Raw genomic sequence first — 20,621 nt, forward strand, 5'->3', positions numbered from 1 at the left:
TTACAAAAGTGGGTCGTATCAATAGTGTTACTAGGATAAGGCACCCAACCTTATCCATATAATATAAACCTTTTAGGTTATTACTTGAACATAATCCTCTTATATGTCAGTCACATATTGTTCAAGATTACATTAATAACCCTTGATTTTTCATACAATGGATAACATTAAATTGTAAATAAAAAATTAAAATTATTATTATAAATTAAATAAATTAATTACAAGACTTTATGGTATAAATCTTAACATGATGACATCATGAGCTCATCTGTTGTACACCAAATTCTCGAAGTGACAAGTTTGGTTGTTGGTAGTGGTCTTCTCTAGTCACGTGGTATCAAGTTCGAGGATCAAAGGCACAACAGAAGCGTGGTTGTAAGCTATAGAGATGGGCTTACAATATTTGAGCTGCCTATATGGTATCTAGTACAATATGCCACGTACATGATGAGAGGCATGACACACTTGAGTAGAAGAGCAACCTGAAAATACTCGACATTGAAGGACTAGTGATGTAGTCCCAACTCAAAGGTGTCTACCTAATGAAGTATTACCTAGTGGTAGTCAGGCTGAAGAATTGGTTAGTCTTCCTATAATCGAAATAGGGTGTGAAGACAATCAATGAATACATTTGATGCCCAACAGAACGTTTGCGCCAGAGCTGGTTAGTATAGAGATGATTAAGATTGACCACTTCATTGCAAGTCCCGAGGACAAGATCTAAGACTTGAGATAACCTAGACTTACTCCGTTTATGCAGAAGCACTGTGTGATGCTAGGAAGATTGACAAGTGCACTTGGATTAGAGCCTATAAAACCGATGTGATTGTGGTCACATTTTGATGGATGGGTTCTGTCCTAGTAGTGAAACATCACGAATGAGAGGTGAGGTAGCTCTATAGCTTTACGAAGACCTTAAGAGTTGGAAACATTCTCAAGGAAGAGATACCAAGAGGGTAGTAAGGTGTGGCACGGCTGCATCAACCACATGTGAACGTGTAGTGAATGGATATCGACCTTTGAGAATCAAGCATAAGCAACTTTCAAATACAAAAAATTTTAAGGAAGGAAGAATTTGTAACACTCGAATTCCGACGAGATTTTATTTTAGCACGTTGATATTGGAGGGATTTTGTATAAGTCTTATGAAGGAAGTCAGAGTTGATTCGGATCAGAAGTTGGCGTTTCGATAACGTCAAGAAGCTGAAATTTTTTGTAAGTTTTTAATTTTGGACGACTTTTGAACCCGATTAATTCTTGATGTGATTGACTAAAATTTTTGACAAACATACCTATATGTGTATGAATTGAAGGTCTACAACGTTGGTGAAATCATTTTAATTCAAGTTTTTTAGGAGAAGAAGGGGACACATGTCACAATTACAAAATTCAATAGAAAATCTTGAGGATGCTTTCACCAGGGTTTGAAGCCAGGCGCGTGAACAGGTAGAGACATACACGTGTCACGTAAAAATAATTCATAAAAAAATGTTATAGGTGTATACGGCTGGAATCGAAGGCGGGAACGCACGCATAGGGAGGCAATGTGGCGGCCTAATATAAACCAAAAGAAAATCAAAATCAAGTGGGACTCAAAGGCGGCTCGCATGTTTGTAATGGATGACACGTGTCGGCTTAATAAAAATCTGGAAAAATCTATGTTCAACTCGGATCGAACCTTGACCTGGCTGGTGATTATGCATGACGACCGTGCGTGGGAAGCACATGAAGCGGTGTAAGCTCTCGATTGGGCCCGTTTCAACTCCCGAATGGTTTGTTTCGATTTCAATACTAACCCTAATTTCGGTAAATTAGGCCTTATTGTAAAAAGTTTCATAATTTTGGAGCTCCTAACATTCCAAAAAGCTAGTTCGGGAAGGCACACGTCATCCCAATAAGTAACAATATGGACTTTAGACAAGTAATACTTATAGAAATCAGTAAGATGTGCTAGCATGCGAGCATTCCTTACCTTAAGGTGGTTAGAATTGTATGTTAAAGACTTTGAAAGGGCATTTTTTCAATGAGTTCGTATTATATGCATGTTATGGTAAAATTACTAATATGCCCTTAGGTTGAGATTTCTGACAAACATGTTGTGTTATGTATTAGGTTAAGCTAGAAAGAGAATATGCATAACTAAATAACTAAGTACAGTCGGCAAAATTACCAAAATGCCCCTATGATGAGATTTGTGATGAATGTTGTTTTATATGCTTTCCATTGTGTTAGAAAGGAGGATGAGGTATTGTGATCCGTGCTCCAGGAAATTGATGAATGTTATCTCCAGGTGTTTGACTGTGTGTTCTCCCTGTAGAGCGTGTTTATCTGCATAAAGTTAGGGCGTCAAAATTAGGTTGGTCCGATGATGGCTTAGGTCAAGACATCTCCAATAAAGTGAGCACCTTAGAATCGTGAGCGGCGGTTGTAATTTTTGTCTCTGGTTCAATACTCTATTTTTTAATTTGTAATAAATTCAAATCGTCTCAATACTTCTTCTATAAAGATAAAGAGTTAATTTCTTTGGGTACACATTATAGGCCTCATTTAACATAAAATTATAGTCGTATGTGTTTGCATTTTTTGACCCAACAATAGGATCAATTACTAAGTACATGTTTTGACCTCAACAGTCGCTATGCTCGTAACCTAGGCATGTGCTCGTAACCTAAATCGATAAAAGAAAAAATGATGGCTTATTTTTAAAGATAACGACAAGTAAATACCAGCCGAAAAGTTAATAGAATTATGGGGGCAATTAGGACAAATTTTAAAACGAATAAAAACAAAATGAAATATAAAAACAAAAACGTAAGATTTGAGAAAATGAAAATGGCTTCATTGTAGACAGATGGATCTTATAACAAGCCTAATTTTCCACATACTCGGAGTCATTACTAACGTCTCATGCTCTTCTCTAATGCGGAAATATAACATTTAAAAGAAAACATCATCTATAGTAAAAATGTCGAAAACATTTAAAACATCATCTTCTCTGGAAAAGACAATCATGGTCTTACGTGTTTGAAATACGACATACTGAAATTTAGAAAAAATAAAAACAAATACAAAATAATTTAAAAAGATGAAATGCAAAACAACCCATTATAATCTAAGACTAGAAATTTAAATGAGTCTACCCTATGCACGTACCACAGTCTCTGTTCTCGATGTCGCCGTCATCCGTATAAGTGTGCCTTGCCTTTACCTGAAAAATGATATGGCACACGATCTGAGTATTTCGAAAAATACTCAATAAGTGTCCCCACTATAGCGGGCCATGCAAATGCAAGCACATGCAATCATGATTTAGGGACCTATCTCTAGCTCATCAAGGTGTGACCTCCAGTCTCAAACAAATTGGATGTGTAGTACTTCTCTCCACACAACCCACACGTGTGAGTGTGAATCTCCAGGGCGTTCGCACACCCCCTGAACTCTCTGATCAAGCTAATTTGTAGCGACGTTCGGAGGTCAGCGGAATCCCATAGTGTCATGCGCCTCATGAACACCCTCATCATCATATTGTGCGCATTCGCACTCATCATCATATTGTGCATGTCCGCACTCATCATCTCTAAGGGAAGTAGCCTTATGTTTATGAACATACAACATGCATGAGGTCCCTCTAAATCCCATCATAACGTCTCTTCTGATACAATCCTCTAGTCTCATATCTTTGTTACTCTAGGTAACACATGCTCGTGGATATTTATATTAATATAATTTTCATACACTTAGGGTTGTTTCCTAGGTCGATCTAACGACATGATGCAGTATGGCAATCATCATCATATAGCATGCTCAATATAAAAAATATCATCATATTAAGAAAAACGTCATGCAACATCGTACTCATAGATAAGCCATCAAGGGCATCAAATATAATATGTACATCGTGCATCGAAACATAAATCACATACATATAACATGCATCACAGCTCAAGCATCATACTCATACATCGTCATAAACATCATACATCATCATACTCATACATCATCATGCTCGTAAATAAAATTGTAACGCAAATAATTCTAGCATATCCTATAGTAAGGCCATTTATTTGGTTGGCCTTGGCCGAAGTACTCCCTAATTAGCTAAATGTAAGCTCCTGTTCCTTGACAGATGCTTCAAACGTTGTCGGGGTTCACTTCCTAGTGCACCGTTTGTCACCTTTCATCAGTATTTTACTTCCTATCGCACCGTTTGTCACCTTTCATCAGTATTTTACATTTTAATTAATAATCAAACTAACAATATGAAATACGACTCTAAAACAACCTCAATTACCTTAATCAGGGCCGAAAATAGGTCTGGGAGAGTTGGAACTGTGGAAACCAGGTCAGAAATTGAAAGCCTAGCCGAATAGCCGTCGGAGCCACCTCTGCACCGCCAAGCCAAGCCAAGTCGAGCCGAAGGGATGCTCGCACAGTTGGGTGAAACGTGGCAGCATCAGGACGAGCCACGTTGTGCGACGCTTCGGGTCGAGGGGCGGGTCCAAGATCGGCTCGAGTTGGCTCGCGGGTTGTTTGGTGCAAGTGGTTCGCTGGGCTTCGGATCGCAGGCTGGGCTGTAGGCTGGATTGGCTGGGTCGAGGGGACTTGGGCCTCAGGTCTGCAGGCTGGGTTTGATCTTGAGTTCTCGAATTGCAGAACGGATCATGGGCTTTGGTTGTAGGCTGGGCTATTGGGCCAAGGTGACTTGGGCCACTGCAAGTTGTTTGATCCGTAATGGGCCTCGGGTCGTAGATGGGTCCGACCCAAATCCGAGTTAGATGGACTTGTTTTCTTCACCCGGTTTTCTCTCTCCTCCTCGTGAGGTTTTCAACGTCTTTTTTTCCCTCCTTTTTCTTCCTCTTCCTCTCTGTTTGCTTCTCCTCCTCTCTTCCACGAAAATCGAAATTTCGAGGCGATGCTGATGCACACGTGTTCGAGGCGATGCTGATGTAACGGCCCAGATCCACCGCTCTCTTTGAGCTTTTCCTTTTAAGCTTCCCCTCAAGGCTTTAGAACAGTCTTATAATTGTCTTCCATATTTTGGATACAAGTATAGGTAATGATTTGAGAATATGTCATCGGTTAAGATTCATGACTCTCGACAATGGTATGATATTATCCACCACAGAGAGTGGAACTGACTATCAGTTCATGCTCTTGGCCAGCAAAGCTACGACACTGCATCCAAGGAAGGCAGCAGGCGCGCAAATTACCCAATCCTGACATGGGGAGGTAGTGACAATAAATAACAATACCGGGCTCTTCGGGTCTGGTAATTGGAATGAGTACAATTTAAATCCCTTCACGAGGATCAATTGGAGGGCAAGTTTGATGCCAACAGCCGCGGTAATTCCAGCTCCAATAGCGTATATTTAAGTTGTTGCAGTTAAAAAGCTCGTAGTTGGACCTTGGGTTGGGTCGATCGGTCCGCCTATGGTGAGCACCGATTGGCTCGTCGCTTCTGTCGGCGATGCGCTCCTGGCCTTAACTGACCGGGTTGTGCATCCGGCGCTGTTACTTTGAAGAAATTAGAGTGTTCAAAGCAAGCTTATGCTCTAATACCAACTGTCACGGTCCTATATTTTTTTACCGTGCGGCATCGTGATCTTGACACGCTCACGACTAGCCTTAAGGGAATTAAGTCCCATATATATTTTTCGCCCCGGCTTTGTGGCTTCGTCGAACATTAGGCAAGGTTTGTTTCCGCACAAGTGATGTTTGATTGGCGAAGACAAACCTCGCCAGCCCGAAAGGAAAAGCCCAAAGAGGACAATATCTGCTCGGTGGATCTGGGCCATTACAAATGGTATCAGAGCTAGACACCGGACGATGTGCCAGCCTTCTCGCTGTTCCCCGAAGAGGGTAAACACGAGGCGGTGTGCCAGCTAGGACACTGGGCTCCAAAGGGGGTGGATTGTGATATCCCACATTGGTTGGGGAGGAGAACGAAACACCCTTTATAAGTGTGTGAAAATGTTTTCCCTAGTATATGCGTTTTAAAGCCTTGAGGGGAAGCACAAAGGGAAAAGTCCAAATAGTACAATATCTGCTAGCGGTGGATCTAGGCCATTACATCGTGGTTATGAGATCTGAAAATTCTAGCGACCAAAAAAGAGAAGATTTATGAGTATCTATTAAAAATTGGGCAAGAATATTTATAAACACAATGAAAACAACGAAAACCAAATATTAAATTTTTTATACGAGCGAATATAATAACAAACATATATTCTCATTTATAAAGTAATTCTTAAATATATTATGAAATTAAAGTATCTAATAAATGGTATGTCAGTCATGGTATGGTTAGAGGTATTTATATCCCAAGAAATATTAAATCTAAATGGAAAGACTAAGAATATTTTAAATACTTAACAAAATTTAGGAATTAGAATTACAGAATAAATTTGGTAAACATCTTTAATAGGGTGAAGCGTCTTAGCGTAGACGAAAGCAAGTTAATTTAGAGTTAGATAGAACTTTAGCTAAGGTCATCCAAGTAAGTGGTCTTGCTATGGGCGTGGTTATATTTGATGTTGACATGTGTCCCGTGGTTCTACATGTGTCATATATATTGATATGTGTGAATTGTTTATGGATCGATGCTTATGATAGGATATGTATGTGTTATGACATGTGAATTATATGATAATACTTACAGTACGATGTGTTCGAGGATATGTTTGAGAAAGGATACGAGAATGATGCACTAACCATAATGTAATGATAAGAGTAAGATATGTTCGTGAAACATTAAGGTTAGGTTACGTATCGAAGTGCTATGAATATGAGAGAATGATAATACGATATAGAAAACGCTATAGTTAAAGAATGATTAATATAATGATACGGTTAAGTTATGTATAGAAAACGATATGGTCCCGATCAATTGATAAAAGAATATGGTTAGGTTATAGGTAGAAAGGGATAGGATTATGATAGATTGATAGAACGATAGTCCTATAACGATATGACTAAGGTGCGTTCATGTAACAATATGATTGTAATATGTATAAGAACGTTGAGACTATGATAAGTTAGGGAACGATACAACACGAAATGTTTATGAAATGATATGATTATGAATGGATATCGGAATGACGAATACATATATAAATATGTAAAAAAATGGTATGAGGATGATATGATATAGGTTACGATACAAAATATGTGATTATTGATACGTTTATGATATGACATAATATGAACTGTTATATTAGGAATATGTTATGCTGTCGTGACGGTTACTAATTCTAACGGGTGTCCGACATAAGAGCTCTGGAGCCCAGCGGTGTGTGAACTAACTAGTGAGTCCATGCTCGCATGTATGGGTTGTGTGTAGAGTATATGGTACACATCCAAGTTGCCCGTTAGGATAGTGCCGTAGAAAAATAGACTGATATGATAGGTCTCGTCATTGCATTCACATATTCTTGCATTATAACCCCAATAGTGGGGTCACTCACTGATTATTTCTTTAAATACTCAAGTCACGTGCTACTTCTATTTCAAGTTAAGGCAATTCATTCTTGTACGGTTGACGACAGCATCGCAACTCAAGACTATGACACATGCATAGAGTAGTCGCATTTATTTCCTTAGTCCTAGACTAGAATAGAATGTGTTTAATTTAAACGTTTATTTATTTTATTTAGTCTTTTTATTGTGTCGTTTTAAAGGTGTTTTCAAAACACGTAAGTCCATGACTGTATTTTAAGATGAATATGATGTTTTATGAAAGTTTAAATGAAGTATTTCCGCATTCAATGTCCATGCTATGTTATACAATGTCAACTTGTAGAAAATTTCGGATGGTAAATGTTTTATTTCTGCATTCAATATAATTTATATTAAAAAATAAAATAAAACGTGTTAATAAATTCATTTCTATTTCATATACAAAAGTGGAATTTCTAAAAACGCTGACATATTATTCCACACGCATACATAGAAAGTTAGCAGGGTGGAGATTTGAGGGGATTGGAGCGGGGACAGAAAATATAAGTAGGTCACTACGAGTTAAATAAACATCTCTAATTGAGGTGTTCTTATTGTTGGATGATGAAAGTCGCACGTCAGCTAATTTAGAAAATGATCATGAGTTTATAATCAAAGAATACTATTCCGAATGAGGCCTTTTAGGGAAGCCCAAAGTAAAACCACGAGAGCTTAGAACTTATGCTCAAAGTGAACAATATCATACTATTATGGAGAGTCGTGTTCATCTAACATGGCATCAGAGCATCATTTCTCTACCCTTGTTTAATTCCCGTTGAAGCATATATTCGGGAGGGGGGCAGGGCAGACAATTTCAAAACGGACTCCCATTCATTAGATAGAGAAGATCGCCAAGATTCCATGATCCGCTGCCGAACTTATTCCTTCCAATTCAACGGGCACTCTCAACATTATGCCTCGAAGAGGACTCGGACTCGGAACCTCCACACTCTTTAGCACGAGATTTTGAGTCTCACGTGTCTACCATTTCACCACCAAGACATCTTGAAAGTGAATCATATTCCATCTATCTAGTGTGATGTATGAAATATAAGACAACGGTGGAATGTTAGAGTATTTGTATTGCTCGATCATGTCGTATAGGTTCCGAGTCGGACATCCAATTGCTTCGATTTGAGGATGCCTTGCTCTATCATATCAAAAAGATGGACAATCAAACCTATTTCTCGATCAATCACCTCTGTTCTAAAAAAAAATCCATTTAATATAATATCTAAGATTTAGGATAATTCCAACGTAAACATGATTGATGAACCAAATGATTGATACAATTATGCATTTGAATTCCCAAATAATCAAAATCTCTTTTGCCTTTCAACTTCTAAATAAATAAATAAATAAATAAATAAATAAATAAATAAATAAATAAAACAATGCCTTACAAGGCTTCCGTTGATTCCAAGGCTTGGTTCTCAATGAAGATGTGGTTCTTATCTCGCCACGTGGCGGGCCACGTTGACGCTTATTGCGGGTGTACGAAGTTACACCCGCACTCGAATTTTTCCTGCAGGTGGTTGGGTGGTGGATTTTTTTTCCTCTTTTAAGACGGTGCGTTTCAAGACGTTTCCACTATCACAACAAAATTGCTCCTTCGATGTGGATATTAAGGATGCATAAATATCAATAAAAAATAACATATAGTTACTTTTATTTATTTATTTATTTATTTTGAACGAGAACGAGGACGGGAACCATTTTGAACGAGGACGGGATTTCTTGTTTAGACGAAAAATGGGAGAGAGATTGGGGAATATTTTTTCCTCTATTAAATAAATGGGGTCGAAAATAAGATTATATTCTCCGTCCTTGTCCCTATTCAATTCTCTACTCCGACTCTTTCTGCTTCGGACGGGGAGGATTTTCTTGGGAAGGGAGTGGAAACATACATTTTTTCCTCTATTAGATAAATGGGGTCGAAGATGAGATTATATTCTCCGTCCTTGTCCCTATCCTATTCTCCACTCTGCCTCATCCTGCTCCGAGCGGGGGAGGATGGAGAGGAGTGAGAATATTTTTTCCACATAAATGGGGTCGAGGTGAGATTATATTCTATGTCTCTATCTCCACTGAATTTCAGAACCGGTTTAATATAATATAAATATATAATTTTAAAAAACATTCCTAATAATTTTTTAAATATAAGGATGTGATAAATTTTTAAAAAATAATAATTTTAAAATTAAAATAAATAAATAAATTATTTTTAGACTCTAATTAGAATATTATAATTTTTTTATGGATAAAAGATCGTAATATTAAATTTTAATTTTTTTTAAAATTACGTTAATAATATTAGGAAATAATAAATATATTAGAAATTTTTATTAGGAAAACGATTTATAAGGAATTTTTTTTTCAATTTTTAATAAATATTATATTGAAAAACGAAAAGTTTTAAATAATTATTTCTTTAAAAAAACAATAATAATAAATCGAAAAAATTACAGATAATTAAATCCTGCAAAAATAAATGAAAATTTTCTTTGGTATAATAATAATAATAATAATAAATATATATATATGGAATACAATTTAATATAAAAATTATCGCCTGAATCGATCCCATCCTACGATCTAATTGAGACAAAAATGTCAAAGCCATCTCTTCATACTACTTTTATTCCGTTCATATTCGAGACCCCTATAATCAGGTCGGTGGAATCACATTTCGCCACGTGGCAAAAGAACCACTCGTGCTTACACAATTACTGTACAAACGACTTTAGGTGATCCAACCACGAAATTTCCTCCTAATTTCGTATCGTTTGGCAAGCGTCTAAATCTTGTAACAATCAATTTATTTACATTCAGGACCTTGTACTTCTATTTATTTAACTTTTGGCCACTAAATTTTAAATTTATCTCCATAATCGGCCCCACTTTTCTTCGGGGTTTTTTGTTGGTCACCGTCACAATCGGACGGAATCTCACAGGCCAATGAATTCTTTTTTATATTTTATTTTATAAAGTTAATAAAATCCACATAATTTTATTTAATTTTGACTTTTTTTTTTTCAGTGGCAGCCATTATTTTGTTTTTAAATGTGGGCTTGAAAAAATATTAGAAAATAGGAAAAACTTTGATATTTGTAGGATTATCATAATTATTAATTAATTAATTAAGCATGAAAGAAAAATTATGCTAAGGATAATTTTGTAATTTCACTTTTGAAGAGTGGGTCATTATTTACTTTAAATTTTAAATTTCCTCCGAATAAATTTTAATGTGAATAAATATAATTTTTAATTAATTAATAGAATCGAATAAAAAAATATGCTATTTATTTAAGTTAGTTGGGTTGGTGATCTGAGCAATCTGAATAAAGTTCAAAACTCAACACAACCCTCTATTTTCGAGTTGGATTGGATTGTTGGGTTGTTTTTTTTTTAAATTATTTAAAAGAATCCTACTTCAACACAACCCGCAAAAAATATGTTATTCTCTCCTCGCTTTCAAAGATATACCGACCTATTTTCGAATTGGTCAGATTGGTCGAGATGACCAAATAGAAAAAAAAGTCAACTCATAGACCAAATCAAAATTTTAACGAGACTCAAACCGATAAAAAATCTAACCCAACCCAACTTTTTACAGTTGAGTTGAATAATCTAAGATGGGTCGAATTATTGAATCATATAAATTTCCATACCTAATTTTGATATGATTAATGGGTTTTTTTTTTTTATTAATATTTATAATAATGTATTTAATTTCCTATAAATGCATGACCCATAACCACAATATTAATTAGACAAATGTTGTTGGATTAATTAATTAATTAATTCACCCATTTGTTTTATTTTATTATTTTATTATTTTGAATTAAATTTCTTTCTTATATTTAACTAATATCAGACTTTTCCTCCCCTTCTAGATTAGCTTATAGTTTTTCTTTTTCTCTTAAAATAATAATTATTATTTTAATATGTACCTAATATTTATTTTTTTATTATAATATTAATTAATAAAAAATTTCAATAATATTTTTAAATTAAAAATAAAAATCCGTATTTTATTTCAAAACTGCTCTCAAAAGTTTCATTAATATTTTTTAAATTTTTTAAAAAATTAAAAAAATATCAATATTAGCTATATTTTTATGTAACTTTTGAAAGTTCAAGAATATTTTTTTAACCTGTTATTAGCTGTAATTTTAAAAAAAATTTATTTTTTTAAAAGAATTTAAAAGTATTTTTTGAAATTAAAAAAAAGTTTAAAGTTATTAACAAAATAATTGAAAAATCAGGAATTTTATTGGAATATATTTAAGAATTAAAAGAGTATTTTTTAAATTCTCTTACTGAGAGATGTTAATTAAAATAGGGTTGAAATTTTATCCAAATTTTAACTTTTTGTTTAAAGATTGATTTGATCAAATCTCATTGACCATAATTTATTCTCGTAATTACGAGAAAATGTGTACTTACAGTTAAAAAGTCTAATCTTATCTTAACGGATAAAAAATATATATTCACCACAAATATATAACCCTATTCTCGATTTGGTTAGGTTGGTCCGGTTGACCCAATAAAAAGAAAGGTCAAGTAAACCAATTCAAATTTTTTGAAAGAAAAAATTCAACCCAACCAATTCAACCTTAGTTGGATTAGATAGTTCGAGTTGGTCAGGTTCTCGGGTTATTTAAATAATTACAGTGAAATTTGTTCTACCTATTTTAGAAAATGATAAAATCGATTTTTCGAGTTGGTCAAGTTGGTCGGGTTGACCCAATAAAAAGAAATGTCAATCCGTGAACCAACTCGAACTTTTTGAAACAAAAAATTAACCCAACGAACTCAGCCTTCGTTGGGTTGGATAGTTCCAGTTCGTTAGGTTCTCGGGTTACTTAAATAATTATATTGGGTTGGGTAGTTTCAGATGGTCGGGTTCTCCGGCTATTTAAATACTCGTATTTTAGAAAATGATAATTTAAAAATTAATATATTTTAATCTCATAAATGTAAAAGAAAAAAGAAAAGGGCGTTGTCTATTGTCAAATGAGAATGTTCCACATTCGAACATAAATACCGTACAGCTGTATATAAAATATAAATAAATAAATAAATAAAAAACAATTTATTATAAAAATAATAATAGAAAAAATACAATGATTCGTTTTCTTTTTTTCTATATACAAATAAAAATTAAAAGAAAAAAAAATACAATAATTCTATACATACCATTATTCAAATTTTGGTATTAATTACAAAATACGTGTGGGTCCCACAATACATTTTATTATTTTTATTATTTTTTTTGAAACAGTAAAATTTATTATTATTTTAATTATTTTTCTCGCCTCCTTAATTGTCTATCCATGTCTACCTTCGCTTACATTTCTTCTTTCCTTTCCCCTTTTTTCGCTTCAATATAAATACCCATTTCTCTCTCTCTCTCTCTCTCTCTCTCTCTCTCTCTTTCTTCGTCACTTTGAACTCTTCTGGACTCTGCAACCCGTCTCCCCAGCTATACCCATTCTTCTATGCTTCTTCTTTGATTTCTTCACGCCCAATTAATTGAATCCGAAGTAACAACAAGGTCTCTCTCTCCCTCTCTCTCTTTATCTTGATCTTTGATTGATTTTGAAGAAATATCCACATCTTTGTACCTGTTGTTGATTGCTTTTATGGGAAGTAATTTACTCCATTTCCTTCAATTCTTCTTCTTCTTTTTTGTATTTTGTGTTATGATCTTTTTTTTTTTTTAATGTTTCTTGGCTGTGAGGCTGCTGCGTCGGATTTGGTTTTCATGATTATCCGGTGGATTTTTGGTTATAGTTGGTTGATGTTCAATTACGAAAGCGAATTCGTGTTTCTTTTCTTAAATTTTCTCGGTAAGATTTCTGATGATATAGTGTTGTGTTGGTGGGGGTGGAGTTTCTTGTGTTTCTTGGGAATTTGATTCACCTTCTTGATTTTTTTTTTTTCTTGGTGAAGAATTATAGTTGGAGATCTACGTATTGTTTTTTTTTTTATAACACAGATTCTTGGCTGCTTCATTGTTATTTGGTACTCCGAATCACACTATTTGATTGGTATCGAATTTGTTTAAATGGCTTGATTGGATTGTGGATGTTAGAGCATTTTGAATATTTGTTTTCTGCATGCAATATTTTAGAGGCTTTTGGTTCAGGGCTTGTAATGAATTGTCTATCGTCATTACTGATTAGTTTACAATCACTTAAATGTGGTTTCCATGTACTGACAGTGATGTTGTTTTGCCTAGGATTGGTGTAGGAGAGGCTGTTCTTGAGTGAAATTACTGGAGTTTGGTGTGTGGTATGTGCCATTATTGTGGTGCTGTGATAACAGATTCAGAGGGCAAAAGGTTGGGGAATGGTAATTCGTTTGATTTAGATGATTCTGGCACCGTGTGTATATGTAAAGTTTGCAAAGAGAACCAGGAGCTAGAAACGATGAATCTGGATAATAAAAGTTCGAGTGAAGTGTTGATGTTAAGTCCAATGCCTTCGCTGTCGAGTTGCGATAGTAGGGTTTCAAGCTAATTATACTTCTTTCAAGTGTTTCCATACTTCTTTTTTTCCACCCTGAATCTCGGTTCTCATGATATAATGCCTTTATCTTCTCTTTCATATCAGGTGATTGTTCAACAGTGGCAAATTTAGATATCAAGTAAGATAGCTTACTAAAAGAAAATTTTTTTAGTCAACTACCACAACTTTTCTTGACGTCATTGCATACATTTTGTTTTGTTAGGGATGGTCAAGAAGGTACAACAAGAAGTAGCCAAGACAGCATCGATTGTAGGCAAGAAAGGATGTCACAGAACTGGAGCGAAGTAGTTCATAGCAACGGTCAACTCAGTGGAAGAGATGATGAAAGTGTAATCACAATTAGCCAAGAGGCAACACACAACGGCTCTGGTGTTCGTGTTAATGCGGAAATTGAGCAATCCCATTCTAATTGGTTGGATACTGATCTGTGGGATCCTCCAGAGCCAGAGGACCCACAGGATCACGTGGAGGGTGGGATGGGTTATGACGACGACGACGACGACGACGAGTTTGATGACAGCACAGAATGGAACACGTCAAGTTCCTTTAGTCGCTCTGTGGATGAAGCCAGTGTCAGCTATAGGATTAAAGAGCAAAAACAAAGGGCAATGCAACAGATTATGAATGGGAAGTTCAAGGTGTTCATTGGTCATCTTCTTAAATTCGTAGGCGTTGCCTCATCAGGGGAGGATAGTGAAAATTGGGTGGATATAGTTTCTTCTTTGTCCTGGGAAGCTGCCACATTTTTGAAGCCTGTAGTAAATGGTAAAGCGGTGGATCCAGAAGCTCATGTGAAAGTAAAGTGCATTGCAACAGGAACTCGCAGCCAAAGGTAACTTTGAAAACTACCTTGAAGTTTTCATGTAATTTACTAAACTATGTTATGTTGTCTGCAAACTTAATATAGAGAGGTATTTATCCCTTTACTTAACCATAATTTTGATGTCTCTACTGCATCAGCCAATGCTTTGTGGCTTCCTTGTTGGTGTATACATACCTATTGGTTCTTTTAAACTTTTCTAAACTATGCTATTTCATACAAGTTCTCATTCAAATCGGGTGTTATAGACAATCTCATTCTTTATTCGTTTTTAATTAAAAGCTTATGTTACATATAACACGGACAAATGGATTCAAAAGCCTGTCTAGGAGCGTATTTCCTTTCCCTTAATTCTTCTTATTCTTCTCATTTGAAGTGATGGAATGAACAAGTGAAACATGTGAGAGTGAGTGGAGCACAAACCTTTGGGTGTGTGTGTGTGTGTGTTTTTCTCTCTTCCCTATTACATGTTAGTGCATCAGAGTAGGACAGCTTCTTACATAGTTTTTTTTTTCTTACAATTGTAGTCAATTTGTCAAGGGTATGGTATTCAAGAAGCATGCAGCTCACAAGCACATGCCAACACATTGTAAGAACCCAAAGTTAATACTGATTGAAGGCATGCTCGGAGAGGCTCCAATAAGTAGACTGTCTTCATTTAATTCAATGGATCAGGTACTGAATTTAGATGTTTCAGTCTGACTATTCTGTCACTGAGAAATGCACAGGAAAATGATTTTTTACTGTCTGAACATAGGAAAATGATTTTACGAAGCATGTTATAGAGATGATTGAAGTTTGCACCGCAAATGTGATTTTAGTTGAGAAAACTACATCACGAGTTATCCAAGAAGCAATGCTCAAGAAAGGCATGACATTAGTGCTTGATATGAAGCTCCACCGTCTGGAGAGAATAGCTCTTTGTACTGGTTCACCAATTTTGACATCTGAAACTTTAATGAGCCAAAACACAAGACAATGTGATGCTGTTTACTTTGAAAAAATTGTAGAAGAACATGCTGGTCTTTTGGAGGGAGGAAAGAGGCCAACTAAAACTTTAATGTTTATTGAGGGCTGTCCAACACGTTTGGGTTGTACGGTCAGTATATTTTTTCTTATTTAGGCTATCTTTTACTATTATATCATTGAGTTTGAGACAAATTCTTCGATTATCTGTCACCTATACAAATGGATGATGGATGATATACTCTCTCTGATTGGACTTCATATCAAGCTTATTGATTTGATTTGATTTTATTTAAAAATTTTAAAATCTGCTGCAGATTTTGCTGAAAGGAGCTCACAGTGATGAATTGAAGAAGATAAAGGTTGTCGTGCAGATTGCGGTTGTTATGGCATTTCACTTAATGTTAGAGACTTCTTTCCTTGTTGATCAGCGAGCTATGTTTGCAACTATTCCATTTGGTGGAGTACCAGCTACTGTTTCATCCGATCCACAATCACCTTTAGAGCCTTGTAGCCCAAATGCACAAGGGGCTTCTAACGGATCAAACCTGGAGGGGGAACCATATAATCCTGCCATATTTTCTGGACTCTCATCCATTTCTGATTCATTAAAGAGAGTCATGGGAGAAAGTTTTTTCTTAGCTTCTCCCTGTCAGTCGTTTTCTTCTTATTTTGGACATGGAAAAGACCTGAGTGGCTTGGTTGCCAAGTCTGACTCAATTCCCTCTACTCCACCGGGAGCCGATCAATTTGATGTGGAAGTTAGGGGTAGTTCTGATGAAGAGAATTCCATTCATGAACAGTTTGTGCCCCATCAATCAACCTTTGATGAAGGCTTTGGATTCCATGAAACTGCTCCAAACTATTCTGAAGACAAACTGCAGAAGAAGACGCCATTCGATTCTCAGAGTATTTTGGTTTTGATGTCGAGCCGAAATGCTTTGAAGGGAACCATGTGTGAGCAAAGTCATTTTTCACATATTGTGTTCTACAAGAATTTTGATGCTCCTCTCGGGAAATTTTTACAAGAAAATTTACTAAATCAGGTTTGTAATAGAGTCGCAACAATGTTACTACTGTTCTTCTATCTTTATAATTTACTAAGCTGTTGAGAGTCTAGTCATGATAAAGATCAACATTGTTTACGATGGTTCTGACTCGATGTTGGTGAAATTGCAGAAGAACGTCTGCACTGTATGTGGTGAACTGCCGGAAGCTCACTATTACTATTACGCACATTCTCGAAAGCAGCTTTGCATTCAAGTCAAACAGCTTCCAGTCAATAAAGTTTTGCCAGGTGAAACAGAAGGAAAACTTTGGATGTGGAGTCGTTGCAGTAAATGTAAATCTAAGGGAGGACCTTCAAAGTCCACAAAAAGGGTGCTGATCTCCACAGCAGCACGTGGCTTGTCATTCGGGAAGTTTTTGGAGCTTTGTTTCTCTGATTGTACTTTACCTAGTAAATCATCAGTTTGTGGTCATTCGTTGTTTGGGGACTTCCTCTACTTCTTCGGGTACGTGTTGCCATAGTCCGGATATTTACCTGTGCTTGCATTTCCTTTTTACCTGTCCTTAGCTATTGTTCTTGTGGATTGTAGACTGGGCAATATGGTTGCTATGTTCAGATATACGGAGGTAGCAATATATACGGTCTCTATGCCTCCTCAGAAACTGGAGTTCAACAGTTCAATGAGACAAGGTCATCTCATCACAGAAACTGAAAATGTATGTAATCTTATCTCTGTCTGTCTGTCAATTGTCAATATATACTTCTTTGCTTTCTAACCAATTGTCAATCTTCTCTGTTCAAGGTTTACGCGAAAGGGATGATACTTTTCACTGAGATTGCGCAGTTTCTGAAGAAGATCATATCCGAACGTAAAAGTTCAACTGTAAACGACTTTTCTTTGTTAGAAGAAATGTTAAACGAAGAAAGATCAGAATTTGAGGTTAGCTTTAACTTTACTTCTTTTGAATTTCTTCTCCTTTTTTGCTTATGAAGAAGTGCATCTCTTATTTTTCTAAGGCATACTTTCCCCTTTTTTTTAATTGAATGAAACACAGCAAAATATTCAAAGTTCTCTTACTAAGAAAGGAAACCCGGACTTCCCTTTTCACAAATATCTCAGTCTGAATCGACTGCTCTGGGAGCTGCTACTAGAATCATGTATTTGGGATAAACGCTTGCAATTATTAACATCAGTGGGTGTTACATTAAACTCTGGCACCTCTGAAAATGTTGAGCCTGAACCAGTCGGACATGAGGGATTAGAATCAATTGCACAGACTGATGATAGAAACGTTCAGCAAGATGTATCAGTCGACGAAAATGCATTACATCCAAAGGAAATTGCAGTTGAACATTTGGATGGAGAGTCCGATGGTGATGAACTTGGTTTACCTTCGGCGACTGAAGTCACGGAGATACCAATTATGGATGATCTGAGCCCCAAACAACTTTCTCGCCAAGGATCGTTGTCAAATGGCTTCAACCGTCGCCATTCAGATGATGAGGATCCTCAAGCAGGAAGGGTTCTGTCATCTGGTGATATTCCAAGTTCAACTGGTAATTTGACCTTGGACAAATTGTTCTGGACACCATTTTCGGAGATCCAGCAAATGCGCATGAGGGACATCCAGAGAAGTTATTTTCCCGAACTCAAATCCATCAGTAACTATACTCCAAAACTCTTACCCACAGCCCATGACTTCATCAACAAAGAAGGACAGAAGCTACACATTTTTCTTTCAAATGAGAAGTTTATTGTTTCAGATTACGAGGGCGAACTCTCGAGCATAGTTGCTTGTGTACTTGCTTTGTTGAAGGATCTATCCCTTGAAACAGATCTTCATAATGAGGATAGTAAGGGAGAGGGTCTAAATAAAGTTCCCTCCAATGGATCCTCAGATTCTGATTCGAGCGTCTCTTCAGAAGAACATCAGTTCTCAAGTTTTGACAGATTAAATTTGTTGGATTCTCTTCTCCCAAAGACTTTCAAGCGAGCCGAACATGAAGGGATCATAAAGTCACTAGCAAAGGGAAAATATCTTGTGAATTGTCCATATTTCAATCAGTTCCGTGATCTTCGTAGACGATGCTGCCCATCTGAGCTCCATTACATAGCTTCCCTAAGCCGTTGTATACACTGGAATGCAAAAGGCGGGAAGAGCAAATCTTTCTTCGCCAAGACACTTGATGACAGGTTCATTATCAAAGAAATTAAAAGGACCGAATATGAGTCATTTATGAAGTTCGCTCCCGATTATTTCAAGTACATTAATGAATCATTTGACATGGGGAACCAGTCCTGCCTCGCTAAAGTTCTTGGAATCTATCAGGTATGATAGACCGAACATTCCGAACAGTCATTTCGTCAACATTTTGGTTGTCCTTGTTAACGTTCTTTTTAACAGGTAACAGTGAGAGATCCCAAGAGCGGGAAAGAGGTGAGGCATGAATTGATGGTCATGGAGAATCTCAGTTTCGGTCGCAACATAATTCGCCAATATGATCTTAAAGGAGCTCTACATGCTCGATACAATCCAGCTACTAACGATTTTGGTGAAGTCCTCTTAGATCAGAACTTTGTGAATGACATGAACTCATCTCCCCTCTATGTTAATAATCAAGCAAAGCGTCGGTTGCAACGGGCTATTTGGAATGATACTGCTTTTCTCAATGTGAGTACAAAACTAATTCATTTATGTTCATTAACAATGATACATTTCTTACAAATTTTCGAACATTTATGTCTCGTTTGATAACCATTTGTTTACCATAAGTTTCATCTTTTGTAAGCAGTCTATGAATGTTATGGATTATTCTCTGCTTGTCGGGGTCGATGCCGAGAAGAAGGAACTTGTATGCGGGATTATCGATTACCTTAGACAATACACGTGGGATAAGCAACTAGAGACATGGGCAAAATCCTCTCTGAGACCGAAAAATGTTCTGCCCACTGTTGTCTCTCCGAAGGAGTACAAGAGGAGATTTAGAAAGTTCATGTCTGCACACTTCTTGAGTGTCCCAGATAATTGGTGCCAGCAGCAGAATCTCCATGGGCCATGGGGAGCCTGTGGCATCACAGATCGTGCTTCTTCTCAGACGAACGCCGAAGAAAATGATCTCTCTTCTTGAAGCCCATAGGGTCAGCAGGGGCTTCTCTGCTCGGTTTCGGTTTAACATCATATATCTATCTATCAAAATGGAGAAAATGAGGTCTTTGACTAAAGTTCATGGCTGCTGCTGCTTCATTATACTTGCAAGTTCACTGTAGTGTAAATAGATGGTGGGCATGGCAAGGTCATTCATGAATTTGCCCTGATATTCTGCAATTTTTTAGCAAAATTCTAGGGTGGTGAAGTTGTTGTAGGCTCAGGTTGTCCAGTTGAGGGGCAAAAATGTAATTGTCTAGTGAAAGTGTATAGGTTAAGATTTGTTTATTTTTCTGATAGATTATATCCATTGATGATGTTCATTCATTTTCACAAAGAATCAAATATATAAATCTATTTCTACTTAAACTCTCCTGATGACATTGTCTCGCCATCTTGGTTACCTAGGGATATCATCACTATATTAAAGGGCGGGGAGACCACGTGCTCAGGCATCTATCGTCGAGGTGCGGGTTGAAATCCATCGAAACTCTACCTCCTTTATAGTCATCACGTGCGGTCACTCCATGTATGTGTGTGTGATCGTGATCTTGATGGTGTTAATATAACACACGCGGAAGCAATTTGGATCTTAGGCACTTTCGCACTTTAAGAACATTAATTATAGTATATAACTAATATGTTCATAA

General features: G+C 36.4%; 1 protein-coding gene across 2 annotated transcripts; it reads left to right on the top strand.

The window, feature by feature from the left end:
- Nucleotides 1-12,861: 12,861 nt before the first annotated feature.
- Nucleotides 12,862-20,337, top strand: LOC111796834 (putative 1-phosphatidylinositol-3-phosphate 5-kinase FAB1D). 2 transcript variants are annotated; one of them, XM_023679606.1, is made up of 13 exons: nucleotides 12,862-13,054; nucleotides 13,753-14,004; nucleotides 14,115-14,148; nucleotides 14,233-14,862; nucleotides 15,378-15,525; nucleotides 15,608-15,949; nucleotides 16,134-16,862; nucleotides 16,996-17,330; nucleotides 17,415-17,541; nucleotides 17,628-17,765; nucleotides 17,881-19,155; nucleotides 19,231-19,497; nucleotides 19,619-20,337. In XM_023679606.1, exons 2-13 carry the CDS (start codon nucleotides 13,797-13,799, stop codon nucleotides 19,952-19,954), a joined length of 4,569 nt encoding a protein of 1,522 aa, XP_023535374.1. In that variant the 5' UTR covers nucleotides 12,862-13,054; nucleotides 13,753-13,796; the 3' UTR covers nucleotides 19,955-20,337. The 2 variants fall into 2 exon arrangements, with proteins under 2 accessions (XP_023535374.1, XP_023535373.1); XM_023679605.1 differs by having other exon boundaries at nucleotides 12,863-13,054; nucleotides 13,742-14,004.
- Nucleotides 20,338-20,621: the final 284 nt, after the last annotated feature.

Source organism: Cucurbita pepo, chromosome LG06 (assembly GCF_002806865.2).
Source record: "Cucurbita pepo subsp. pepo cultivar mu-cu-16 chromosome LG06, ASM280686v2, whole genome shotgun sequence".
NCBI lineage: Eukaryota > Viridiplantae > Streptophyta > Magnoliopsida > Cucurbitales > Cucurbitaceae > Cucurbita > Cucurbita pepo.